The 22,512-nt window shown below is 35.8% G+C and overlaps 1 protein-coding gene across 13 annotated transcripts in view; it reads left to right on the forward strand.

The window, feature by feature from the left end:
• The window catches only part of APC (APC regulator of WNT signaling pathway), a 133,002-nt gene that overhangs the window by 73,997 nt on the left and 36,493 nt on the right, over positions 1-22,512 (forward strand). For all 13 annotated transcript variants that reach the window (XR_004423510.1, XM_033110281.1, XM_033110278.1 and 10 more), the window contains 2 exons: positions 4,027-4,110; positions 15,472-15,576. Coding sequence is in view for 12 of the 13 variants with exons in the window: in XM_033110281.1 (XP_032966172.1) it covers positions 4,027-4,110; positions 15,472-15,576 (189 nt within the window). In the remaining variant the exon portion in view is untranslated. The remainder of the gene's footprint in view (positions 1-4,026; positions 4,111-15,471; positions 15,577-22,512) is intronic.

Here is a 22,512-nt window from a genome sequence, read left to right on the forward strand (position 1 = left end):
CAAGAGTTTCTCTACCTCAAGAATCAGCAATCTTTTTTTTAAAGGGCCAGATAGTAAATGTTTTAGACATTGTATCTCTGCCTTTGTAGGAAAATTCCAACTATAGATTACTATATGTAAACAAATGGGCCTGGCTGTGTGTCAGTTAAACATAATTCACAAAAATGGATGGTAGCAGGCCCTAATTTGCTGACTTACGCTCTAGGGTATAAACCTAAAAGCATAACTGCTGCCTATTATGTATGAGTGTTTTGAACTAATGTTTCCCAAAGTGTACTCAAAATTACTTTATCGATTTACATTTCTACTCCTAGTATGTGAGAATTCCTGTTTCTTCTGCATGTCTTCTCTAGCACTTATGAGTCGGACTTTATAATTACCAACCACTAGGCAATGAAACATTATTTTGTCATTTAGTTTATACTTCCTTGAATAGTACTAAAGTTGAATCTTTTCATATGTTTATTAGACTTTCGGGTTTTCTTTCTATTTGTTCATATGTTTGCCCATTTTCTGTTATGTTAAATGTCTTATATATTTGAGAGACGTTTTAATATTCTCATGATACCAATCTGTTATAGATAATATACATCACAACCCTTTCCCGCCAAAAAATAGCTTTGTGATAAAAATTGGTTTTTACTGAAAGGCTAAATTAATTATATTGTCATATTTGTGCTTTCTAGGACCTATTTATACATTTTTTCCTATTCTAAAATCATAAAGGTACCCTCCTACTGCTTCTGATAATTTTAATGTTTTATTTTTACAATTAGGCCTGTGATTCATCTCAAATTTTCTATTATGTATGTTTTAGGGGTAGGGACCTAATTTTATGTATACACACACATTGTAAAATTGTATAAATAGTTATATAATTTAAAGTATTTAATTTATATAAATCAGTATATCATATTAATTTAATTAATATTGACAATTTAAAGATATATGGTGTTATTCACGATTATTAATATGTAACATATGTACACAGATGCATGCGTATTTATATTGTTAACTAACTTTCTCATCATTTATTGGATACTCTACTATTTCCCCATTGATTAGTAATGCCATCTCTGGCATAGGCTAAGTTGATATTTTCTGGATATTTTTGAGCTTTGTTCCATTAGTTTATTTGAGTTTCTCTATGCCTGCACTGATACCACATTTATTTTATTTGCACTAGTTTTATAGATCTTGGTATCTGGGAGGATAAGTCCTCCTTATTTTTGTTTTTTAAAAAGTGGTTACATTCTGTCTCATTACTCTTCCATTTGAAATTTCATACCAGCTTGTCTAATTCAAAGAAAAGCCGTTCAGGCTTTTGATTAGAATTACATTGAATAAATAAATTAATTTTAGGGGAATTTATATCTTTATAATATTGACTCTTCTTGGTTGAAAGGACGGACTGGAGCCAGACTTCTGGCTTCTAATCTTAGACCTTTGTTTATCAGTACTATGGTCTTGGGTAAACTCTCTTTCTGCCTCATTTTTCTCATTGGTAAAATACAGATAATGAAAAACTGTAAAAAATGTGAGGATTAAATGAGTTAGTACCTGTCAGAGCACTTAGAATCTGGCACATTGTAAACACTCAGTAAATATTAAGTATTGTTATTAAATTTATATCTCTCTCTTCATTTAGGTCTTATTTTATGTCCTTCAATACAGTTTTGTAATAGTCTTCATAAGGCTATTATACATTTTTTAATATTTATTTTGGGTTATCTTAAATTTTCTGTTGCTTTGTGAATGGGATTTTCTTTAATTATATTACTAAATTACACTTAAGTAATAAGTATCCAATAATCTTCCTGAACTTTTATTAGATTGTCTCAGTAATTTAAGGTTTTCTTTAATTTTTCCATACAAACTGTACTATTATTTGCAAATAATGACAATTTTGTTTATCTTTTCCAGTCCTTTGTTTTTTCTTTACATTGTGTAAGAACTCAAATACATCTTTATATACAAAGCAGTGATATTGGTCTTCTTGGTCTTGTCTTGACTTTAAAGGGGAATTCTTCTATAATTTCACTTTTAAGTTTGTTATTTACTCAACGTTATTAGTAGATACCCTTTATCAAGTTAATTTATCTTCTATTCCTAATTTGTTAAGAATTATCCTGAATCTGCATTTGAACTGTATTACTACTATAATTTTTTAAAATCTATCTTTCAGAAGTCATACCAACTCCATACTCCTGAACAATTAAGCATATTTTATTGAACATAATTTAATAAATACTCGAAATTGTCATATAGAAAATAAAAGAAATACTACTGGCTTCTTCTTTTTTCGTGTTGAGAAACAGAAGCCGGAAGGTTGTCACGTGAGAAATCATCTACCTCAGTGGACATTAAGACATAGATTTGACTTCAGGGTTTAGTGACATATTGGTTAATACAAAAAATGTAGTATCATGGAGAGGAATATTAGATATAATTTCCTATTTGCATCCTCTAAAGATTAAAAATTTTAATTTAGGACATTATTGGCAGAGAGGTATACGTTATATAGAGAAAGGGGAAAACAGTCAAATATTACAAAATCAGTAATTTTGTGTAGTTTGGTTGTTTCTGTAAAGCCAAGAAATATTTACCATCTGATTGTGGAAGTGACCACTCATCCTTGTAGAAAGCTACCAGAAGTACAGGCATTTCTCATTCGGCATGTTTTCATGATGTAAATCAGACTTGGTAGGATTTGTTAAGTAGAGAATGTTATTTACCTTAAGTTCACTATTTTCAGAACCATGATAGAGAATCAGTGTAGTTATAGTGTTCAAAGGAAGTTAGGAAGGGATCTATGGAGGAAGGAAGGAATGATTTTTTTGGGGGGAGATGGGTGAGGGGAGCACAACTTCTTTGAGCTTTTCTGTGTTTGTTTATCATTAATACTGGATAATAGCAGCAATAAGCATTTTTACTATGGTAATAAAAATCAGGAGGATTTTTTTGTTTAAGGAAAATTAGTATGATCAAAAGGGAGATTTTATATGTAAGTTGTATAGCTATATATACTTAAAGTTGTTTGTTATAGTATTTTTATTTATCAACTGGGGTATACACGCTCAATAATCTTTTATTGATGGTGCGTATAATCAAAAACAGTTTGGAAACAACTCAATCTAGGTTCTAACATTTTTCCCCCATCAAAACAATTACTCTTATAATACAGTTTTTGTTACTTCAATCGTAGGATGTCAACTGTAGAATTATTGCAGAAAATGATACAACATTGACAGTACCTGTTTTTAAAACCTATGTATTTGATCTGTCATAAAGCTAATTTAAAATAATTTTAATTGACAAGGTTTTTATATACAAGAGATTTGATTTTGTCACTTCCAGTAGTATTTATAAAAATTAAAGCAAAGTCTTCCTTTTTCTAAAAGCACTTTTTCCACAATTTTAGTTCCACATTGTTTGATCTGTAGTTACAGCTTTCTCTTCACCTGGTGGTCTCAGGATAGGGGTAAGCAAAAGCTCTGCCATCATTGTGATCCCAGTGTTAGGAATAAAAGTAATCTTTATTTGCAGTAGGTATTCGGGGAAGCTAAATCTGAAAGTACTACGGAAATGTAACAGGAATAATTTAGGGAAGGTTAATCCTACTCTTTAAACCCTGATGCTTATTAAAACAAATCAGATGCTCTTTACCTTAACAGGCATACCATGCTTTGTATAAATCCATTACATTACATTGTTATCTGGACTAAAATAAAAGATTAAATTCAGGTATAATTTCCTCTTTGTTAAAATATATTTTGAAAATAACTTTTAAATACCAGTTTCCATACTATATGCATCATACAATTTGATATATGACGTATTTGTAAGGTTACATGCATTTAAAAGTTGAGCTGATCCCAATGTCGGTGTGTGAATATATATACATAAGTAACTTCTTATGTAAGAATGGTTTGGCGTAACTCTTAGCTGCTAAGTGGTAGCCATAGTATGATTATTTACACTAATGTTTGTAATAAAAATCTAATTTGGTCACTTATTTTATTTTAGCGAAGAGTAACCAGAATTCAGCAAATAGAGAAGGACATACTTCGTATACGACAGCTTTTACAGTCCCAAACAACAGAAGCAGAGGTTAGTAAATTGCCTTTATTGTTTGCCGGTATAAATAGGTAGTTTCTCTAAGAAAAGAAAATATGTATAATTAATGTGGCATCATTGAAATATAGGTGTTCAGAAGTTTTTTCCTTAAAATGGAATTGTCAAAAACCTTGACTACTTTGATTTCTTCATAACTTTTAGGCAGTTAAAATTTATAGAGCCGTAAATACAGATACCTTCCTTCAGTTATTAATTTACATACAATCAGGTAACTAACTTAATTTGGGTATTATCAATTAGTAAATAAGCTATTTCCTTGTGTGTAATCCATAGTAAAAATTGATCATACACATTTACCCATTCTTACTCCACAAACCTTATTAAAATGACATTAAAAGGATAAAATGAAAAAGGCATGAAGACCAGAGGAGGTGACATCAGTAAAATTTGGGGAGCTGCAGAGCAGGTAAACAAATGCACTGTTCTAGCATATGGTAGAGAGTTGACCCCAAATCAGCAGTAGGAAGTCATGAAGCAACTTTTGTTTTATACTGTGGAATCCTAAAAGGTTCCAGAAGGTTATATTAGGTACCTCTGTGTATGAGGATAAAGAAGGGGCTAAAAGCAAGAGGATGATTGAAAATTTGTTAAGTAGCAGATGGAGCCCCCAGAACCTCTCTTCAGTTCTGCATAGCTAGGTGACTTCTCTTTTCCATTCCCAGCAAAAGATGAGAGATTTATCCCTGAAAGGCTAAAACAAATGGTTTTCAGGTATTATTAAGTCCAGTGTAATTCAAGTTGGGGGTGTACCATGCTAAAAACTAAACTAAGTGAATATTTACTTATTGAATGCTGAAACCCTCACTGGCATCCAGGCTTATAATACAGGCAAATTTCTGGAAGCAACTTCTCTAAGAAATGTGACTAACCCAAAAAAAAAAAACTAAAGATACTGACATTGGAGGATTCCCCGATAAAACAACCCAGCTGGACCACCTCACAGGACAGCTATAGTTGACAAACTCCATCCCTCAGGCATAGAGCTTCACTTCACTTTTTCATAGGTAGCCCACTCATAATATGGATAGACAGCTAAAGACCACCAGACATTTTAAATTTCTAATAAGAAATATTTAATGAAGATAGATACTATGCTGGAAGAAGAAAACTTTAAAAAATAAAGCTAACATTAGTATTCTCAGATAAAAGGTCATGCATCCAAAAAGCAAGAAAACTATAGTGTACAAAAGGAACATTCAGAAAATTGAAAGAATTCTTGGAAATTAACATTGTGATCACAGAAATGAAAAACTCATTTCTGAAAACTCATTTCTAGAAAGGTTAAAAATTTCTCAGAAAGTAGAACAAAAGGTAATGAGATGGAAAACAGAAAAGGTGAGAAAATTAGAGAATCATTCTAGAAGGCTTCAATATCCAAATATAAAGGAAATCCAGAAAGAATGGAGAAACTAAAGGGAGGGAATCTTCATAAGAAATAAATCAAAATTCCCCAGAACTGAGGGGCATAGTTTTCCAGATAAAATGGCCTCTCCATTACCCAACATCAACAAAACAATTCCATACTAGGCACATCATGATAAAATTTAATCTCAGTCGGGATAAAGAAAAAATTCTAACACCTTCTAGAGAAGGTGAGGAAAACAAATTTCGCACAAATGTCTTTAGATATATAAACAGTAGCACTGGAGGCTGCGAAGTAGAGTAGCAATTTCTTAAAACTTCTGAAAGAAAATTATTCCCAACTATGTTCCAACATCAGTTCTCTGACATGACTGGCTGTCCTACAAATTCAATTCTAATACGAAATACCCAGAGTTACTGTGTACTCCACATTTAAAGGTAAAATCACTCATAAGACTGCCCTCGCTTGAGGAGCCAGCTGCAAGTTTTGGGGTGCTCCCAAACCACCTGCACTCTGCCCAGCATGCTATAAATTCCACCCCAAGTGGATATACTACAGTACAATTCAATCGGAAACTAACTGCCTGGGGTTAGCATAGACCCTACCGGTTAAAGGCAGAGTCCTTCATCTGCCCCCATGTCAGATGCCAGGCCACCCAAAGTTCTGCCCAGCTGGCTAACAAATTTGGGGCTTCTCACAACTCCCTTAGGTTCAATAATTCACTAGAATGACTCACACACACTGAAAGTTCTACACTTACAATGACAGCTTTATTATAAAGGATGCAGATCAGAAACAGCCAAATGAAGAAACATCCAGGGCAAGATCTGAAGAAAGTGAGCAATGGGGGATGCAGGGCTTGCATGCTCTGTCCTTGTAGAATCTGGACACATCACTCTCCAAATGTGTTCATCAACCAGGATGCTGCTGTGAGCTTTGGTGTCCAGAGTTTTTATTAGGGTTTCATTATGTAAGCATGCTTGGTTAAATAAGGGGATATATGATTGAATTAAATTTCCAGCCACCTCCCCTCCCTGGAGGCCAGTCTGGCCCAAAGTTCCAACCCTCTAGTCACATGGTTGGTCTTTCTGGTGACCATCATCCATCCTGAAGTTATCTAGGTGCCCTCCTTGAATCAACTGATTTGCACACAAACACAAGAAATTCCAAAGTTTTTGAAGTTCTGTGCAAGGAACGAAGGGACACAGACTGAGTATATTTTTTTATTATACAATACCAGGCTAATCAAACTGCTTATTAAATTTGAAAATAGAATATATTTTCAGGTAGTCCAAGTCTCAAACATAATGTATTTTTTGTGTACCATTTTCTGGAAGCAATTAGGGGATATATTTAAACTAAATGAAAATGTAAAGCAAGAAAAATGAAGATTTGGGATCCAACACATAGAGAATACAATGTAAGAGAAAGAGATGAAAGATTTCCCAAAATGAAGATGAAGGGAGATTATAAGACAAATGATAGACAAAGTAACCAGCCCATATTGGAACAATTGAGAAGATTTCAGGAGAGATGAGTCTAAGTAAGAAGGTGAAATCAGTAAAATACATAAAATGTTTTTGAATTTATTGAAAGGAAAGGATATTTACACAGTAGGAGAGAAACTGATGTCATAAATGCACAACACCAAATACGCAAAACAAAAGTGATAACCTTTAACACCATGGACAGCAAGAAGTTGTTGTAAAGGAAAACAATCACAGTATAACACCTATCAGCCATGACTAGAATTTAATAGTCAAAATAATGTAAATGAAAAATATATCTAACTCTAAAGCAATATTGGAAGGAAAGAGGAACAGGATGAGTGTGGGTGGGATGCTGGTCAAAGAGAAGCCCGTCCTCATCTTACATAGTAGGAAATCAGTCAATTATGCATTAAGCTGAAGACTGCAGAACTAGCAATACAAGCAGGTTATTTAGAGATGGGTAAGTGTGTCCACCCTCATCCTACCCCCAAAAGAAAATCCTCTGAAAGAGATGAAAATGTTCTTGTTCTTTAGACAACAAGAAATGGGACAGGGCAGGCAAGTGTGAGAGACCAAGGTTTATTGTCACGAGCCTTTAGAACTAATGGTTATTTAAATGTATAACTGAGATAAAAAGAAAACATTTAAAAGAGCTACAGCCATAATTTAGACGATGCTTATACTTATCTTCCTCTACAATCCAGATTGATTGAATAATTATGCCTTATTAATGCCTTGATAATGATTAGTAAAGAACTTGAGAGGAGCTTGAGGACAGCTGAAACATTAGAAGCAGCACCTGCTAGGAAAAGTCATGTTTAATATACTATCACTGAGAACAGGACCAAGCAGTGGGAGTAAGAGGAAGGTACTATTTCAGTGGAACACAAATACAGTATATTCATACCACTAGAAACTATATCACTGAGGCTTGTGCATATCTGTCAGCCCTGCAACCAAGTATCTGAAATTCGGTTTTGCTCACCATACAGAAGGGTGGAGTGTAAGTTAAAAGACCATCCCCTCACCTCTCTGTTGACAGCCACTGAATTTGGATACTTCTCACCTTGTTTATAGGTGAATAAAAAGAAAACCTACATGGGTCTTAACTAAACTATCACTGAATAAGGAAAAGAGAGTAGCATCTGGGAGTCTTGAGGAAAATAAATTTTCAGGAAAGTATTTGCTTCTTAAGTCAACTACAGGAAGACCTGTTTGTGCAATAGGAGCAGAGTCCTAAGGACTAGGATGAAATAGCATCAGGATGAAATGTAAAGGAAAATGAGTAAAGAAGGACTATAGGACTTTTTTTAAAGCTAAATAAAAATCCACATTGAACAATAAAGAACAGACTTGTTGCTAGGAAAAATCGGCTCAGTATTCGTGGACAGACTTGAGAAGCATCAGTGGAAAGTTTCAGATACACAGCCAAATAGACTCTCATCACAGACCTAATGGGAAAAAAAGAATGCCAAGAATGAAACATTGTCATACTGCCATTTTCTGAACATAATGACTAAAAACATGAAACATTTATATTTAAAAATGTTTACGATATACAAAATAGTATGCACACTTTGATCCCATTTTTTAAAAGCTGCACACACATAAACATGTGCATGAGAAATCATTTGAAAATGTGAAGAACCATCCTTAATCCCTCCTTGTTTTTCCACTTTGGCCATTTGTTTTGATTTTTTTTTATAGTAACTGTACAGCTTTTATAATGAGAGAAAACTTGTATACAAAACAAATTCGGCATGTCCTATCATTACCAGCACATATTTTCCACCCATGTACGCATTTTAGGAGTATTTACTCAAATAATGAACAGTTTTGTTTTTAACCAAAGACTTAGTGCAGACACCTCTCTCTACACACAGAAAAGACAACTGTTTCTAATGTCAAAAGTATAATTTTTGAAAAATAGAGTCCAGAAGTTTATTAGCTCATTTATTCTTTTTAAGAATGTTTGCCTGACTTTTAAAATATTTTAGCCGCTTTGGCTTCAGTGCATCTGAATTTGAAATATGTGGAAACGTGCATTCATTCATTAAGTAGGCAGTTTAAGTACAGTAGTCATTCCTAAAAGCCATTTAACCTAACGGTCTTAAGCTAATATAAACCAAATATTTGTAATACAGAGGGTGCCAAAAAAATGTATAGACATTTTAAGCAAGGAAAAAATTGTATTAAAATTGTAATACTCAATATATACCGATAACAAAAGATGAATACAAGTCATGTGTATAAATTTTTTGGCTCCCCCCCCCCCCAGTGTATATACTGAATGTATACAGATAACAAAAGATGAATACAGTACTGTATAAATTTTTTTGGCACCCTCATTTCGCAATGTTGTCTCTTATGGACAAAACAGAACAAAAACAGTATCTTTTTGCTCCCATTTCAGTTTTATTGGCATTGTTGTATGCAGTATTCTGGTTATGACTCCTTTGGCTTCCCAGTATAGTTTGTCTGTGTCTTTTTTCCATAATCATACATATTGCACTCTTTTAATTATTTTAAAAGAAGCAGCTTTTTGTTTTTATTGCGCAGCACTACATTTTATATTTTTGCTTGGTGTTTTCTGTTTTGAGTTTTGTTTTTTGTTTTTTGGGTTTTTTTAAATACAAGTGTGTTGTTGTTGTTTTTTTAAGATTTTATTGGGGAAGTGGAACAGGACTTTATAGGGAACAGTTTGTACTTCCAGGACTTTTTTCCAAGTCAAGTTGTTGTCCTTTCAATCTTAGTTTTTGTGGAGTGTGCCGTTCAGCTTCATGTTGTTGTCTTTTCAGTCTTAGTTGGGGAGGGTGCAGCTCAGCTCCAGGTCCAGTTGCCGTTGCTAGTTGCAAGGGGTGCCACCCACCATCCCTTGCGGGAGTCAAACAAGCAGCCTTGTGGTTGAGAGGACGCGCTCCAACCAACTGAGCCCAGCGGGAGCTCAGCGGCCGCTCAGCTCAAGGTGTCCTGTTCAATCTTAGTTGTAGGGGGCAGAGTCCACCATCCCTTGCGGGACTCGAGGAGTTTAACAAGCAACATTGTGGTTGAGAGCCCACTGGCCCATGTGGGACTCGAACCGGCAGCCTTCGGAGTTAGGAGCACAGAGCTCCAACCGCCTGAGCCACCGGGCTGGCCCTGTTTTGAGTTTTTGATGCTGTTGTTTTTCTAGCTTCCTTAGTTACAGTTAGTTCTCCAACCCCCATCTTTCTTGTATTCTGATTATTACTGTTTGGCTGCATCTAACATGTTTTCATATTTCTAAATCAATATTCACATTTTTTTCTAGTTGATTGACTGTTTTGTTTGTGCAAAATATCCCTCCTTATTCCATTTAATGCTCTTCACCCTGAATTTTATTTTGTTTGCTATTAATATTATTATCCTGACTTTTTGTTATTTGCTCAGTATAACGTACTTTGTGCCTATATTTCCAAATTTTACCAATTTTCTGGCTTCTGAAAAGTCCTAAGAAATTGTCATTTGTTAATAGCAATCCTCATTTTACAGCATGGTTATAAGTTTTTTGAAGGTTAGAGATTCATTTATGTTTTTTGTATTTGTTCAAAACTTCCTCATATCAATTGGATTTGGGACCAACTATCTGCCATTTATGATCCAGTATCTTCTTGTTTCCTTTTGTTATAAAAATGCTTATATTAGTCATAGCCTAAAATTACATTTAGTCTGATAGTTAAGTGAATATAAACTAAAGGAAGGTGCCATATCACCTTTAAGAAAGAACCAAAGCCCTTTTTTTAAATTTTGCTGTTTGAAGTTTCTTTATTCCATTATTGTCACTTTTCTAATACACATCAAAGGGAGAAGGGAGAAAATGGAGAAACCTGGGACACGTAAATTAGTTCATATGCAGTGTAGACAAGAAAAGATTTCTGCCAAATAATTTCTCCACCACCAAGCATATTGCTGATAGCGCTGTCTTCATCCTACCTGCTAACAACTAGTTTAGGATCTAGATGCTGGACATAATGCAAGGGATATAATTATTGCATGTGATTCAAATATCAAAAGTTACAAAAGGATATATGAGGCAACCAGTGTTACCACTTTCTTGTATATCTTTTCTCACAGGTTATTTAAGGAGCTGTAAGGAAAACTGTAGCTTGGTTTTAAAACCTCTAGAAAATAGCCAGTGAGAAATATGTATTAAAATCCTATGCAAAGTACCCTTATAACTTATAAGTAAAGAGACAACCCAATTTAAAGTGGACAAAAGATTTGAATAGACCTTTCACCAAAAAAGATGCAGGAATGGCTAATAAGCACATGAAAATATGCTCAACATCACTAGTCGTTAGGGAAATATAAATCAAAACCACAATAAGATTCTTACTACTTTACACCCATTAGAATGGCTATAATCATAAAGACAGAAACACTCATTGGCAAGGATGTAGATAAATACACTGCTGGTGGGACTGTAAAATGGTACAGCCACTTGGAAAACAATTGGTCAGTTCCTCAAAATATTTAACATAGAGTTACCACGTGACTCAGCAATTCCACTTCTCGCTACTGTGTTTCCCCGAAAATAAGACCTAACCGGAAAATAAGCCCTAGCATCATTTTTCAGGATGACATCCCCTGAACATAAGCCCTAATGCGTCTTTTGGAGCAAAAATTAATATAAGACCCGGTCTTATTTTCAGGGAAACACAGTATCTCTCCAAGAGAAATGAAAACCTATGTCTACACAAAGACTTTAACTGGAGTGTTCCTGGCAGCATTACTCACAATAGCCCGAAGGTAGAAACAATGCCAATATGTATCCACTGGTGAATGAATAAACAAATGAGCTATCTCCCTCAATGGAGTACTGTTTGGCAATGAAAAGAAACAAATTAATGATACATACTATAACCTGGATTAACCTCAGAAACATTATGCTAAGTAAAAGAAGCCAGACAAGTAAGTGCACATACTCCATTTATAAGAAAATGTGCAGGAAAGGCAAATTTATAAAGACAGAAATTAGATTAGTGGTTACCTGGGGCTGTGGGTGGTGATGAGGATTAACTGTAAATGAGCACAGGGGATCTTATTAGAATGACAAAAAGGTTCTAAAACTGGATTATGATGACACGCAATAAATTTACCAAAAATCATTAAAATCAGTGAATTTTGTGCTTTGTAAATACCTCAACGAACAACATTTTTTTCAGTTCTAGGCTAGAAAACTTTGGGTAAGTTATCCAGCAACAATAGGAATGAGGACACTAGGATTATTCCTTCGTACGCCTCAGAAATCGCCTCCTTACTCAGTGTTAACAGTAGTTTTGGACAGTGGTCAGAGTGCAGGTGGGCCTGTAGCCTAGGATCAATGAAAGAATAAAGGGAAGTAAATAAGAAAACACAAGTAGTTAAGTGTTAAAACATTAGTTTAGGCTCTGGAGTCAGACTACCTGGGTTGGGATCCCAGCTCTGGCTCTGTCTTTTACTAGGTATGTGACCTAAGGCCAGATACGTATCTTCCCTGTGCCTCAGTTTCTTCATCTATAAAATGGGGATAAGAGGTGCTCTATGAGTACTTACCTCAGAGAGTTGGTATGAGGGTTAGATAAATTAATAGATGACAAGTGATTAATGCATAATAAACAGTAGGTTTGTTTGTTTTTTAACTTGATCATAGCCCTCATCATCAAATGGGCCTGGCAGCCTTACGTGCCTACTGGGTTTCTCTGGATCCCCCTTCTCCCTCTATTAGAAGTAATCATGTCAACCCTTATCTTGCTCCCTCTAAAATTCCACCTCCTCCTTCACAGGGAAAACCGTAGTTATCATAGGAGCTACCTCTCCTTCCTACTAGGAAACATGCTGCCTCCCTTCCTATTCTTCGGATTTTCAACTCCTGCCTTCTCAGGAACTTTTTCCGCTTATCTCTTTTCTTTCACATATTTATCTTCTTCCTCTTCTATGGCACCTTTCCATTGGCATTTAAACAGGCTCAAATTTTATCTTTAAAATATAAAATGAACCTTCCTCAAAGCGACCTTTCCCTGCAACTGTCTTCCTTCATCTGTCTTCTCATTGTCTTTTCCCAATCCCCACTCCAAAGGTGTTTCTCGACTCCCAAGTCTGCGTTCTTCTGCACCATTCACTCCTAACACAGCCAATCTGATTTCTAGTCCCAGTTTCACTGAAATGGATCATCACTGAGCTCCATATTATTAATTAAACTGACATTTTCTATCTTCATTTTGACATTTTCCACATTGTTGAATACTTTCTGTTGCTCAAAATATTCTTCTCTTGGCATCAGTGGACTTTATACGCTCATATTCCTTAGTGTGGCATTAATTGTAGCCATTCCTTAAGGCTGTTTCTCTTTTCTGTGTACTGTGTCTCCCTAAGACCATCTCTTTTGTGCTTAGGGCTTCGGTTACTATATTCTATTGGCTCTCAAATGCATTTTTTCTAGCCCGGACCTCCAGACTCCTAAATCTACATGCCTACTCTGCATCTCCACTTAGATGTCTCAAAGGCATTTTAAATCCAGCATATCCAAAACAGAGTCAATGATCTCTTCCTAAGCCCTCTTACCTCCCCACCTTCTCAAAAAAAACCCTTGTCCTCCTTTACTATTACCTGTCTCTGTGATTGACACCATTATTACTCAGTCGTGTGAGCTCAGGAGCATAGGCATAACTCTTGACACCAGATCTCTTCCTCCAGTCACCATAATTAAACTGTCACCGAGTCTTTCAGATTTACCTCTGTGTTTCTACTACTTTTATCTCCATCACTGCTTCCCTAGTGAAAAGTACCATCATCTCACCCTTCCATTAATACTTTAGCCTCGAAACTGATCTCCTGTTTCCTACCTACTTACACCATTTAAACTTTGACTTTAAAAAATCAATTTACATGCAACTTTCCCATTAGTACATTAGTATTAGTTATGTGGGGGCAAGAGTGCCGCCTGAGAATCACGCTAAAATTAAACAAAATCAGGACAAATTTTTTTTTACCATCTTTTTGTTCTACTCTCTGCACTGTGATTGTCTGACATACTAGAACAATCCATGTTCCCTCCACCTCAGGTCCTTTGCATATGATCTTCTGTTTACCTAAAAGTTCGTCTTCTACCCTTACTTCGTCTCCTAAAACTCCTATTTATTTTTCAGATGTCAGTTCAAAACAGCACTTCCTAAGAGCTCTTCTCCAAACTCCCAGACCTTATGACATCCTTCTGTCATATATTCTCACAACACCTGGCACCCTTGTTTCAGAGCACTTGTCAAAGTTTTAACTGTATTGTTATTTCTCTCATTGTTTGATAGTATCCCTAACTAGACTGAAAGCTCCAAGAGTGCCTAGAACAATGTCTGGTTTTGCTAGCGCTGTATTCCTTGGCACCTCGTGCAAGTAACTAACAGATACTCGGTAATTCATTTTACATTGACATCTTCCATTATGCTAGTGTCACATTTTTGTGGTTTTAGTGATCTTTCATTCATTTTGTCTCTAGGTTATATGTCTCTACCTTTGTTGATTTTGTTGAATTTTATAGTTTGATTTTCAGATGGTACTATTTTGTCTTCTGTTTCTGAATTATTGGGGCTACCTCACTGTTAGCCTACATGTAACTATACTAGTTTATTGATGGAAATGTTGTGTGTAAATTAATTTTAAGTAACATTTTAAATGGTCTGAGAAAGCTTGATGTTTAAAGTTAAAGTTCCAGTGGAAGCCATTTTGTAACATAATTATCCATTATATCAAATTTTTAAAGTACAGTTTTTGTTTCAGAGTATTACTTTCCTAAAACAGTCATATTTTGTATTGTTTCAATACAAAATAGTGGAAGTATTATTTTATTTCTTTGATTGTACAGTGCTATTTTTACAAAGTGACTGCTTTGTACTGGATACGATCTATCTTGAAATGACTGCTTTTACTGGATATAATCTGTCATTTCATTTCATATAACAGATGGTGGTTACATTAAAAAGGTTTTTAATTTTATTCATGTCAAAATCTAAGCTTATCTATTGGTTTCATGGGACTTTTATTAGCAGAAAATGTATATATATTCTATGTTTCAATATACTTACACAGAAGTTGTTTGTAAGCCTAGGTATAGTTTAACTGTTACATTTGCTGCTCCATTAAATGCCAGAATCATGTGACCTTGCAGAAAAGACAGCTATCTGTTCTAGTTGGATTATATTCCTGATAGTGATGTGAGCACAGCTGGTGGAGGATGGTGTTTCTGTGAGTCTCAGAAAATCCTTTGTCTTGTGCGGCTCCAATGCTCGAGGGACACACTTCACTTTCCTCTTACCAAAATAGTCGACTGCCAGCCATGCTGGAGGTTCTGAAGTCTGAAGCGCAGTCCCATGCCTTTGTAAACCTGTATAATTGTTGCATTCAAAGCTTTAAAACAAGAAGGGGAGAAGCTTTGCGCTAAGAAAGCATACACCATCTTTGTGTGTAATGATGTTAACTCCATGTTAACAGAGGCCATCTCAGAGCAAGCATGAAGCTGGCTCACATGAAGCTGAGCGGCAGAATGAAGGTCAAGGAGTGGCAGAAATCAACATGGCAACTTCTGGTAGCAGTCAGGTAAATAAAGCATTTTATTGTTTTTTTTAAATTAACTATTTAAACATTTAAAAAGGAATATGGAGTGAGGCAGTCCTCAGAATGATCTGTAAATCTTATCTGTTTCCTTAATCCTGAATGAGTATCTCCAGAAGCATTTGGTACCGAAATGCTGTCATTTTTCTTTAGTACAGTTAACAATAATGCTTTCGAAATTTCAGACGGTATTTTATAGCTCTAAATTGTGTTTCTATTTTAGTCTGAAATGATTCGTGTGAGTAGAATTTTTTTTCAAAAATAAACACTAAGCTACATTTTAGTTACGTGTGTGATTTGACCTAGTTATTGCTTGCTTTGAATAGGTTTGCTTTTTCTCGAAGGCATTCTGTGCAAAGACATTTTCATGTTTTTAAAAAATAATCATAAGGACTTTGCTGTAGATCTTGTTTACTTTTGTACTTCAAGATTACATAAATCTGGATAGCCAAATCATATCTTTGAAAAACATGATTTTAATGCCTATAAAAAGCAAAGAGAAGTAAAAAGTCATGTTTAACTATTATCACATCATTTTTAGCAAAATTGTAGAAATCAACTTGATTTTTTTTTAAATGCAGAACTGTTGTCTTGTTATGCCGCCATTAATTTTCTATTAGAGTTTTGTTGATTTCATTCTAATATGACAAAATGTGTATTCTCCACATTTTTTCAATGAATATTTTTTATGCTGTAAGTGAATGATTTTTGAAAACAATTTCAGTAAGCTAATTTTAAGGTAATTTTTCTACTATTGATATAAAATATTCCTTTAGTGTCTATAGATTACTTTTGTTATTTATAAAAAAAGAACATGCTTCTATTAATTCATTAAAATTTGAAGCTTAAAATGTCTCATCCTTAAATATTTAAATTATTTTACTGAATTAAAACAGAGATACTTCATTTTGGTATTACTAGTTTGCGTTGCACTGGGGGAAATTCTTAAGTTATAGATAGAAATTAGTGCAAAAGAAATTATATTTAAATAGCATGTTTGAGTTATTTCTCTGTCTGTTTAAGGAATTATTTGGGAAGTTCATGTGTTCCTACACATATACAGAAAAAAGAAAAGTTCCATCTTCTTGACAGAAAATAATTCTTTGCTTAGGATTAACCTTACCATTAGTGCTTTCGGTCATATCCCAATTGTTATGTACTTTAAAGTCTTACCTATCCAATAATATGGTTATCTATTTAAAAAATAGTAATTGAGTCTTTATCACAGAATTAATTATCAGAATTAATTTTAAGTAGATTAGGTTTAATGTCAAAAATAAAAACTAGTAAATATATAAAAAGATTAGAAGAAAATGTGGGTAGAATTTTTATAAACATGAGGTAGGTAGGAAACCATAAAAGAAAAAGATCAATAGGTTTCACATAAAAATGTAAAACTTCAGAATGCCATAAAATCATAGCAAGTTTATACAACAAACAAAAACCAAGATCACACATTATTTGTAAATGTTTATGACAAGGAAAACCAGGCCAACAGTGTTTAATAAATGAAACCCGGCCATCGGTGTTTAATAAATCCTCGTTGAGTATTGATAAATGTTGTTAACTTAGAAAAATAATTATAAGTTTTTGCTTTAAAAAAAACACAAGTATTGTGTGATCGTTCACATTATACATCAATATGATATATGTGTGCATGTGTACATGCATAGAGAAACATCTGGAAGAATGTCCTTTAAAATATTACCAGTGTTATCTCTAAGTGTTGGAATTGACAGGGTTTTTACTTTCCTGTATATTCTTTTATGTATTATTTGTGGTTTTTGTCATGAGTAAAAATAGTAAATCAGGGTCAAGTACTCATTCATCATTCAAATAATGAATTCTGACAGTGCAGTTGATTCATTGGTAAGTAGGACAAGCACGTTTGGCATATCAGTCATAGGCTTTTCCACCAAATTGATGTTTGTATGACACTAATGCTACTAATGCCATTTATTTGGTTCCTTTTAGTCACTGTTTAAAACAATGTTACAGCTACTCCCAGATCCTAATGTAGAGGAGTGATATTTATCTGTGGGACTGTGATTTGGTTACGCCCTGATTCCTTTAACCTATCTTAATAGGATCTGCACACATGGTGGCCTCTTGGGGTTTGTTTGTTTGTTTTGTTTTATTATTTGCTCCAGAAACAAAAACTGTTGACACTAATTGAAAATAAAAACCAACCTCTGACTTTCTCAAGATCACAGTCGCAAGAGCCTCCAAAGTCTGTGCCCTGGTGCACTTTTCTCTGTTGCCACGTGGAAATTCAGTGCATCCCCTCTGTCACCTGGTTTCCTGCCTGCATCCAGTCTGCCAGAATGAGCGTTACAAAGAGTAATCACCATCTTTGTAAAACCCTTGATTGGATTCCTTCATTCATAGACTAGAATAACCCTTTATTAAGGTTTACGTAATCTGGCTCCTACTTACATCAGCTTTATGTCACACTTTGCTCTCAGCATTTCAGCCACCCTGCATTTCAGTACCTCATATTCACTGGCCTCCTCCTTCTGCAGCCTGTGCACCACGTTTCCTATCCCACTTCCCACTTCACCCAGTTAATATCCGTTCGTATGTGTCTGAGCTTAAGCATGACTTTCTCAAGATGCTTGAGTAGTTTAAATCCCACTGTTAAAGGCTGTCCTAGCATGTTCCTCTCCTCTGAAGACTACCACATTTGCAGTTTTACATTTATTTGTGTGATTCTTCAGTTCATACCTGTTTCCCTACTAGACCATAAGCTCAGGAGAGCAAGGATTCTGTCTAGTTTTGTCCGTTTTCATGCTCCCACAGTCCCTGATAAGTAATAGATAACAGTAAGTATGTGTTGGTTGGAAGGAAGGACTGACATCCTTTCTAGAAATAGTGTTTCTTGATCTGCGATTAGTCTCCCCTGGGAGTTAAACGGAAAGAGAAAGCTAGAAGTAAATTACACTCGTACAGATCAGATCCCTGATTGCTTAGTATGTACTTATTTGTGTAATTCATTTATGAATCGATTCTCAGCTTTTCCATTGAAAGTTCAGAACTAGATCTCTAGTGTTAGCTCCTAAGTAGTGATGAAGTTCAACCAGGAGCGGGGAAAGATGAAATGGTAGGAGAACCTTTTCTGCTGCTAATAAGTGTTTTAAAACTTTATATTATGAAATTTCAAACAGAATAATACAGTAACCCACATGGACTCCAAGCACCTTGCCCTCCCATTTTATTTTTGAAGAAGATCCTAGGCACCATCGTCATTTCTCTGAATATTTTAACTATGTTTTCCCAAAAGCTAAGAGCATTTTTAAAATAGATAACTACAGTGCCATAATTACACTCCCAAATAAACTAACGGTAATTCCTTAATAGCATTAGATATCTGGTCAATATTCAAATTTGCAATTGTTTCAGAAATGTCATAATTTTTCACAATTTATTTGACTCGGTGCAGATAAAGTTCATGCATTGAGATTGGTTAACATATCTCTGAAGTCTCTTTTACTATAGGTTCCTTATTTATCTCTTAGTTTTACTGCTATTTATTTGTTGAAGAACCACAGTCATTTGTCTTACAGTTTTCCATAGTCTAGATTTTGCTGATAACATCTCCATAGTATAGTTTGACATGTTCTTCTATATTTCCTGTAGTTGGATCTAGACATGTGGTCAGATTTGGGTTTCTCTCTCTTTTTTTTTTTTTGACAAGACTTTTTTATAAGTGGCGTTGTGGTCTCCTATCAGGAAGCACATACTGTCTGGTTGTCTCTCTTTTTGTGATATTAATAGCCATGATACTTGCTGTCCAGTTCCATTAATTCATTAGGGGTTACAAAATTAGCTGGAATATTTCTATAGAGAGAAACTTCTCCTTACCTACTGTTTAATTACTCCTGGGTACAGTACAGAAAAAATAAAATGGAAAGTGCTTGCTTCTTTCCCCTCTTAAGCCAAGTGTCACAGTGAGCTGGAGACTGCTACTGCCCTGTAGCAGAACCCTTCTGGGTGACTTTCCAAAGTGAGCGAGTAGGAGGACAGAAGAGGGGTTCTGACACAGCAGGTGTTGCTGAAATTGTGTACCAGCTCTGCGCAGTGTGACTGTCACGCATAGTGACAGGAAGGTAGTGTGCTTCTAGGCCCCTCAGCAAACATTTGAGTGCCTGTAATGGCGATGGATGTTTATGGATGAACAGGGCAAAGCAGAAAATAAAGAGATGCTCGATTCTAATATGTAGTGAAAAGGGATTGTACTTACTTGAAGGGTAAGTGCATTCATTTTATCCCCACCTCCCTACTCCGCAGCCCATTTGTCACTGAACTGTTAATCTCTTCCCCAGCCCCTTTCCGCTGACAAATAATATAAAACTCATTATCAATGTTCAGCATCTGTTTACTAAGCGTATGCTTTATGCCAAGACTATTCTCAGCCCTAGCATATGTTGGGCATATGGGTGCGACCTTGTCCTCAAGAAATGTATAATCTAGAAGTAAGACACATGAGCAGTTTCCACAAAGTGTGCACGTGCTATGAGAGGGCAAGTACCTAGTGCAAGGAACACGTATTAGAAGCACTTAACCTACTTTTAGGGTGAGGTTGGTCCTGGAGAAAATTACAAAGTAGTTTATTCTGACTCTTCAAAAATGATTGGGTAAACTAGGTGAACTAAGATGGTGGCTCGTGGTTAGGGAAGAATTGATAGGTTTGAGAGAGTCCTTTACTCAACAGATGCCTGAGAATATTTAAGAAATGTAATCCATGAGGTTTAGTGTTGGTTGTGAGGGTTGAGGGGGAAGGAGAAGTCAAGAGTGACTCCCAGGTTTCTGTCACAGGTAGCTGGAAGGATGGTGATGTGACTCAGTGATACTACTAGGAAAGGAGCAGGTTTGTGGGGGGAAATCATAGAGTCTTGAAAATATCAAAGATGTTAAGTCTGAGACATCGAAATAGAAATGTCGGGTAGGCTATTTGGGTTTAGAATTGAGGGGAAGGATGAAGAATGTGATAATGAAAGGTATGGAAGATTTTTATATCCCTTGTAATTATAAAGTGAGAAGATGAAGAAAGACCTAGGCTAAAATCCCAAAGCAAGGGAATAATACGGTTTCATTGCTGATCGTTACAAAAACAATTTCACTGGCTTTCTTCTCTACCATATCATATTGGAGTTGAGGTGTAAATGAAAGGTTAAAAAGTAGAAGAGAGCAATTTTAGCTAACACAAAACAGTCTGCCCAAGAGAGAAAAGGCCATTAACTAATGCAGAGTATAGATTTGAAAGAAACTTTGGAGATTCTTTGTTTTTTTAAGATGGAAGAGACATGTTTGAATGGTGACGGGAAAGAGCCAGAAGAGAAAAAGTTTGAAGATCCCAAAGAACAAAGAGAAATGGGAGGGAATGGATTCAAAGCAGACATGAAAGGATGGGCATTAGGTAGGAGGAGTGCGTCTGATGCAACAGCAGATGGAGAAGGATATGGAGGCAGGTAATTTTGTCCATTTGGTAGCAAGAAGTGGAGGAGTTTTTTCTGATGGGTTCTATTTCTCTGTAAATTAGCTTAGAAAGTAAAATTATTTGTGGTAAAGGAAAGAGAAGAGCCACAGTTGTATACAAAACAAGGCAGGTCTAAAATAGCCACTATGAGGAAAGAAAGGAGAGCTAACTAGGGATACGCAAGGGTCACAGGTGCAGTATAACGGCCCAGGTGAATTGGTGACCATAAATGTGTTATGGGCAGCATGCTGAAAGGTTGTGTGTATTTCTCACGTGCTCAAATTTCCCAACTGCTGCTCAGCAGTTCACGTCAGGGCAGAGAAAGCAGACAGTTGGATTCATCTTCAGTTGCACTGTTTCCCCGGCAGATGGGATGAAATAACCGTGGGGCAAAGCTATTGAAAATTAGCAAGAGAATTATGGAAGCGGTAGACCACAAGAAACCCAAACTGGAATATGTACAGAGATTCGTGCGCTGCATATTCCATTCATTTCAATGAAGCTTTCTTGGGAAAGGTTAAAGGAGATTGCTAGATGAATAGGCTATCAGAGCTACATCAGGATAAAGAAATGCATTATTCAGAGACGGTGCATTTCGAGGTAATGGGAGATGGTCCAGAATATGGCCATCGATGTCAATGGCTAAAGTGAGGCAGAGGAGAATAATGTCATTGAAGAGGATATCAGAGAGCTGAGGGGCAGGGTTTTGGATGGGGCATGTGATAGATGTTGAACTTAGCCAGAATGATGGCAGTAATCGAAGGGGAAGGAAGTCAGTGGACCTTGTACCGAAGTATTTAATGATAGAGGATAGTGATTGGGAGGTTAGTATGTGATAGCACTGGAGAAGGGGCAGGGTGATTAAAATCCAAGATTTGGGGCTGTTACAGGAAGGTGAGGCGTAATGGTTTCACAGGGTATTGAGGAGTGAGGAAAACATAGATTCACGCTACCTCCTGACTCTGAAGCACATGGGCTGTGGGAAAGCGAACTGTAGGGGGAAGTGGTGTCATGTGAAGGTAGGTGTCAGTTAAGGCCATGAGTAAAAGGAGCATTAACTGAAAAGTTGCGGATGTCGGCGTATTTATGAATCATGGAACCTGGATTCCACAAGGAAGGTTGGATGTGAAAGAGAACAGTGAGAAATAGGGTCTCACACATTTTAGGGCTGAGAGTCGGGAATGATACAGAGAGTACCTACAAGTATATCTCTGGACAGTGAGCAAGGCTAATTGAAGGGATGTTCCTCATGACTGATTTAATAGTCTTAAGGTTGTGAAAGAGTTAATCACACTCAAGTTCCTTCAGAATTTAGTCATGAGTTGGGCGGGAAACACTTCTTACAAAGTTACCATTTCTTGCAGGTAGAGAGACTGGTCTCTCTGAAAGAGGTTGGCTCAGGTCTCGCCATAATAAAGGGACCTAGGAAAGATCCTCAAGGCCCA

The sequence above is a fragment of the Rhinolophus ferrumequinum genome, chromosome 7 (genome assembly GCF_004115265.2).
Source record: "Rhinolophus ferrumequinum isolate MPI-CBG mRhiFer1 chromosome 7, mRhiFer1_v1.p, whole genome shotgun sequence".
NCBI lineage: Eukaryota > Metazoa > Chordata > Mammalia > Chiroptera > Rhinolophidae > Rhinolophus > Rhinolophus ferrumequinum.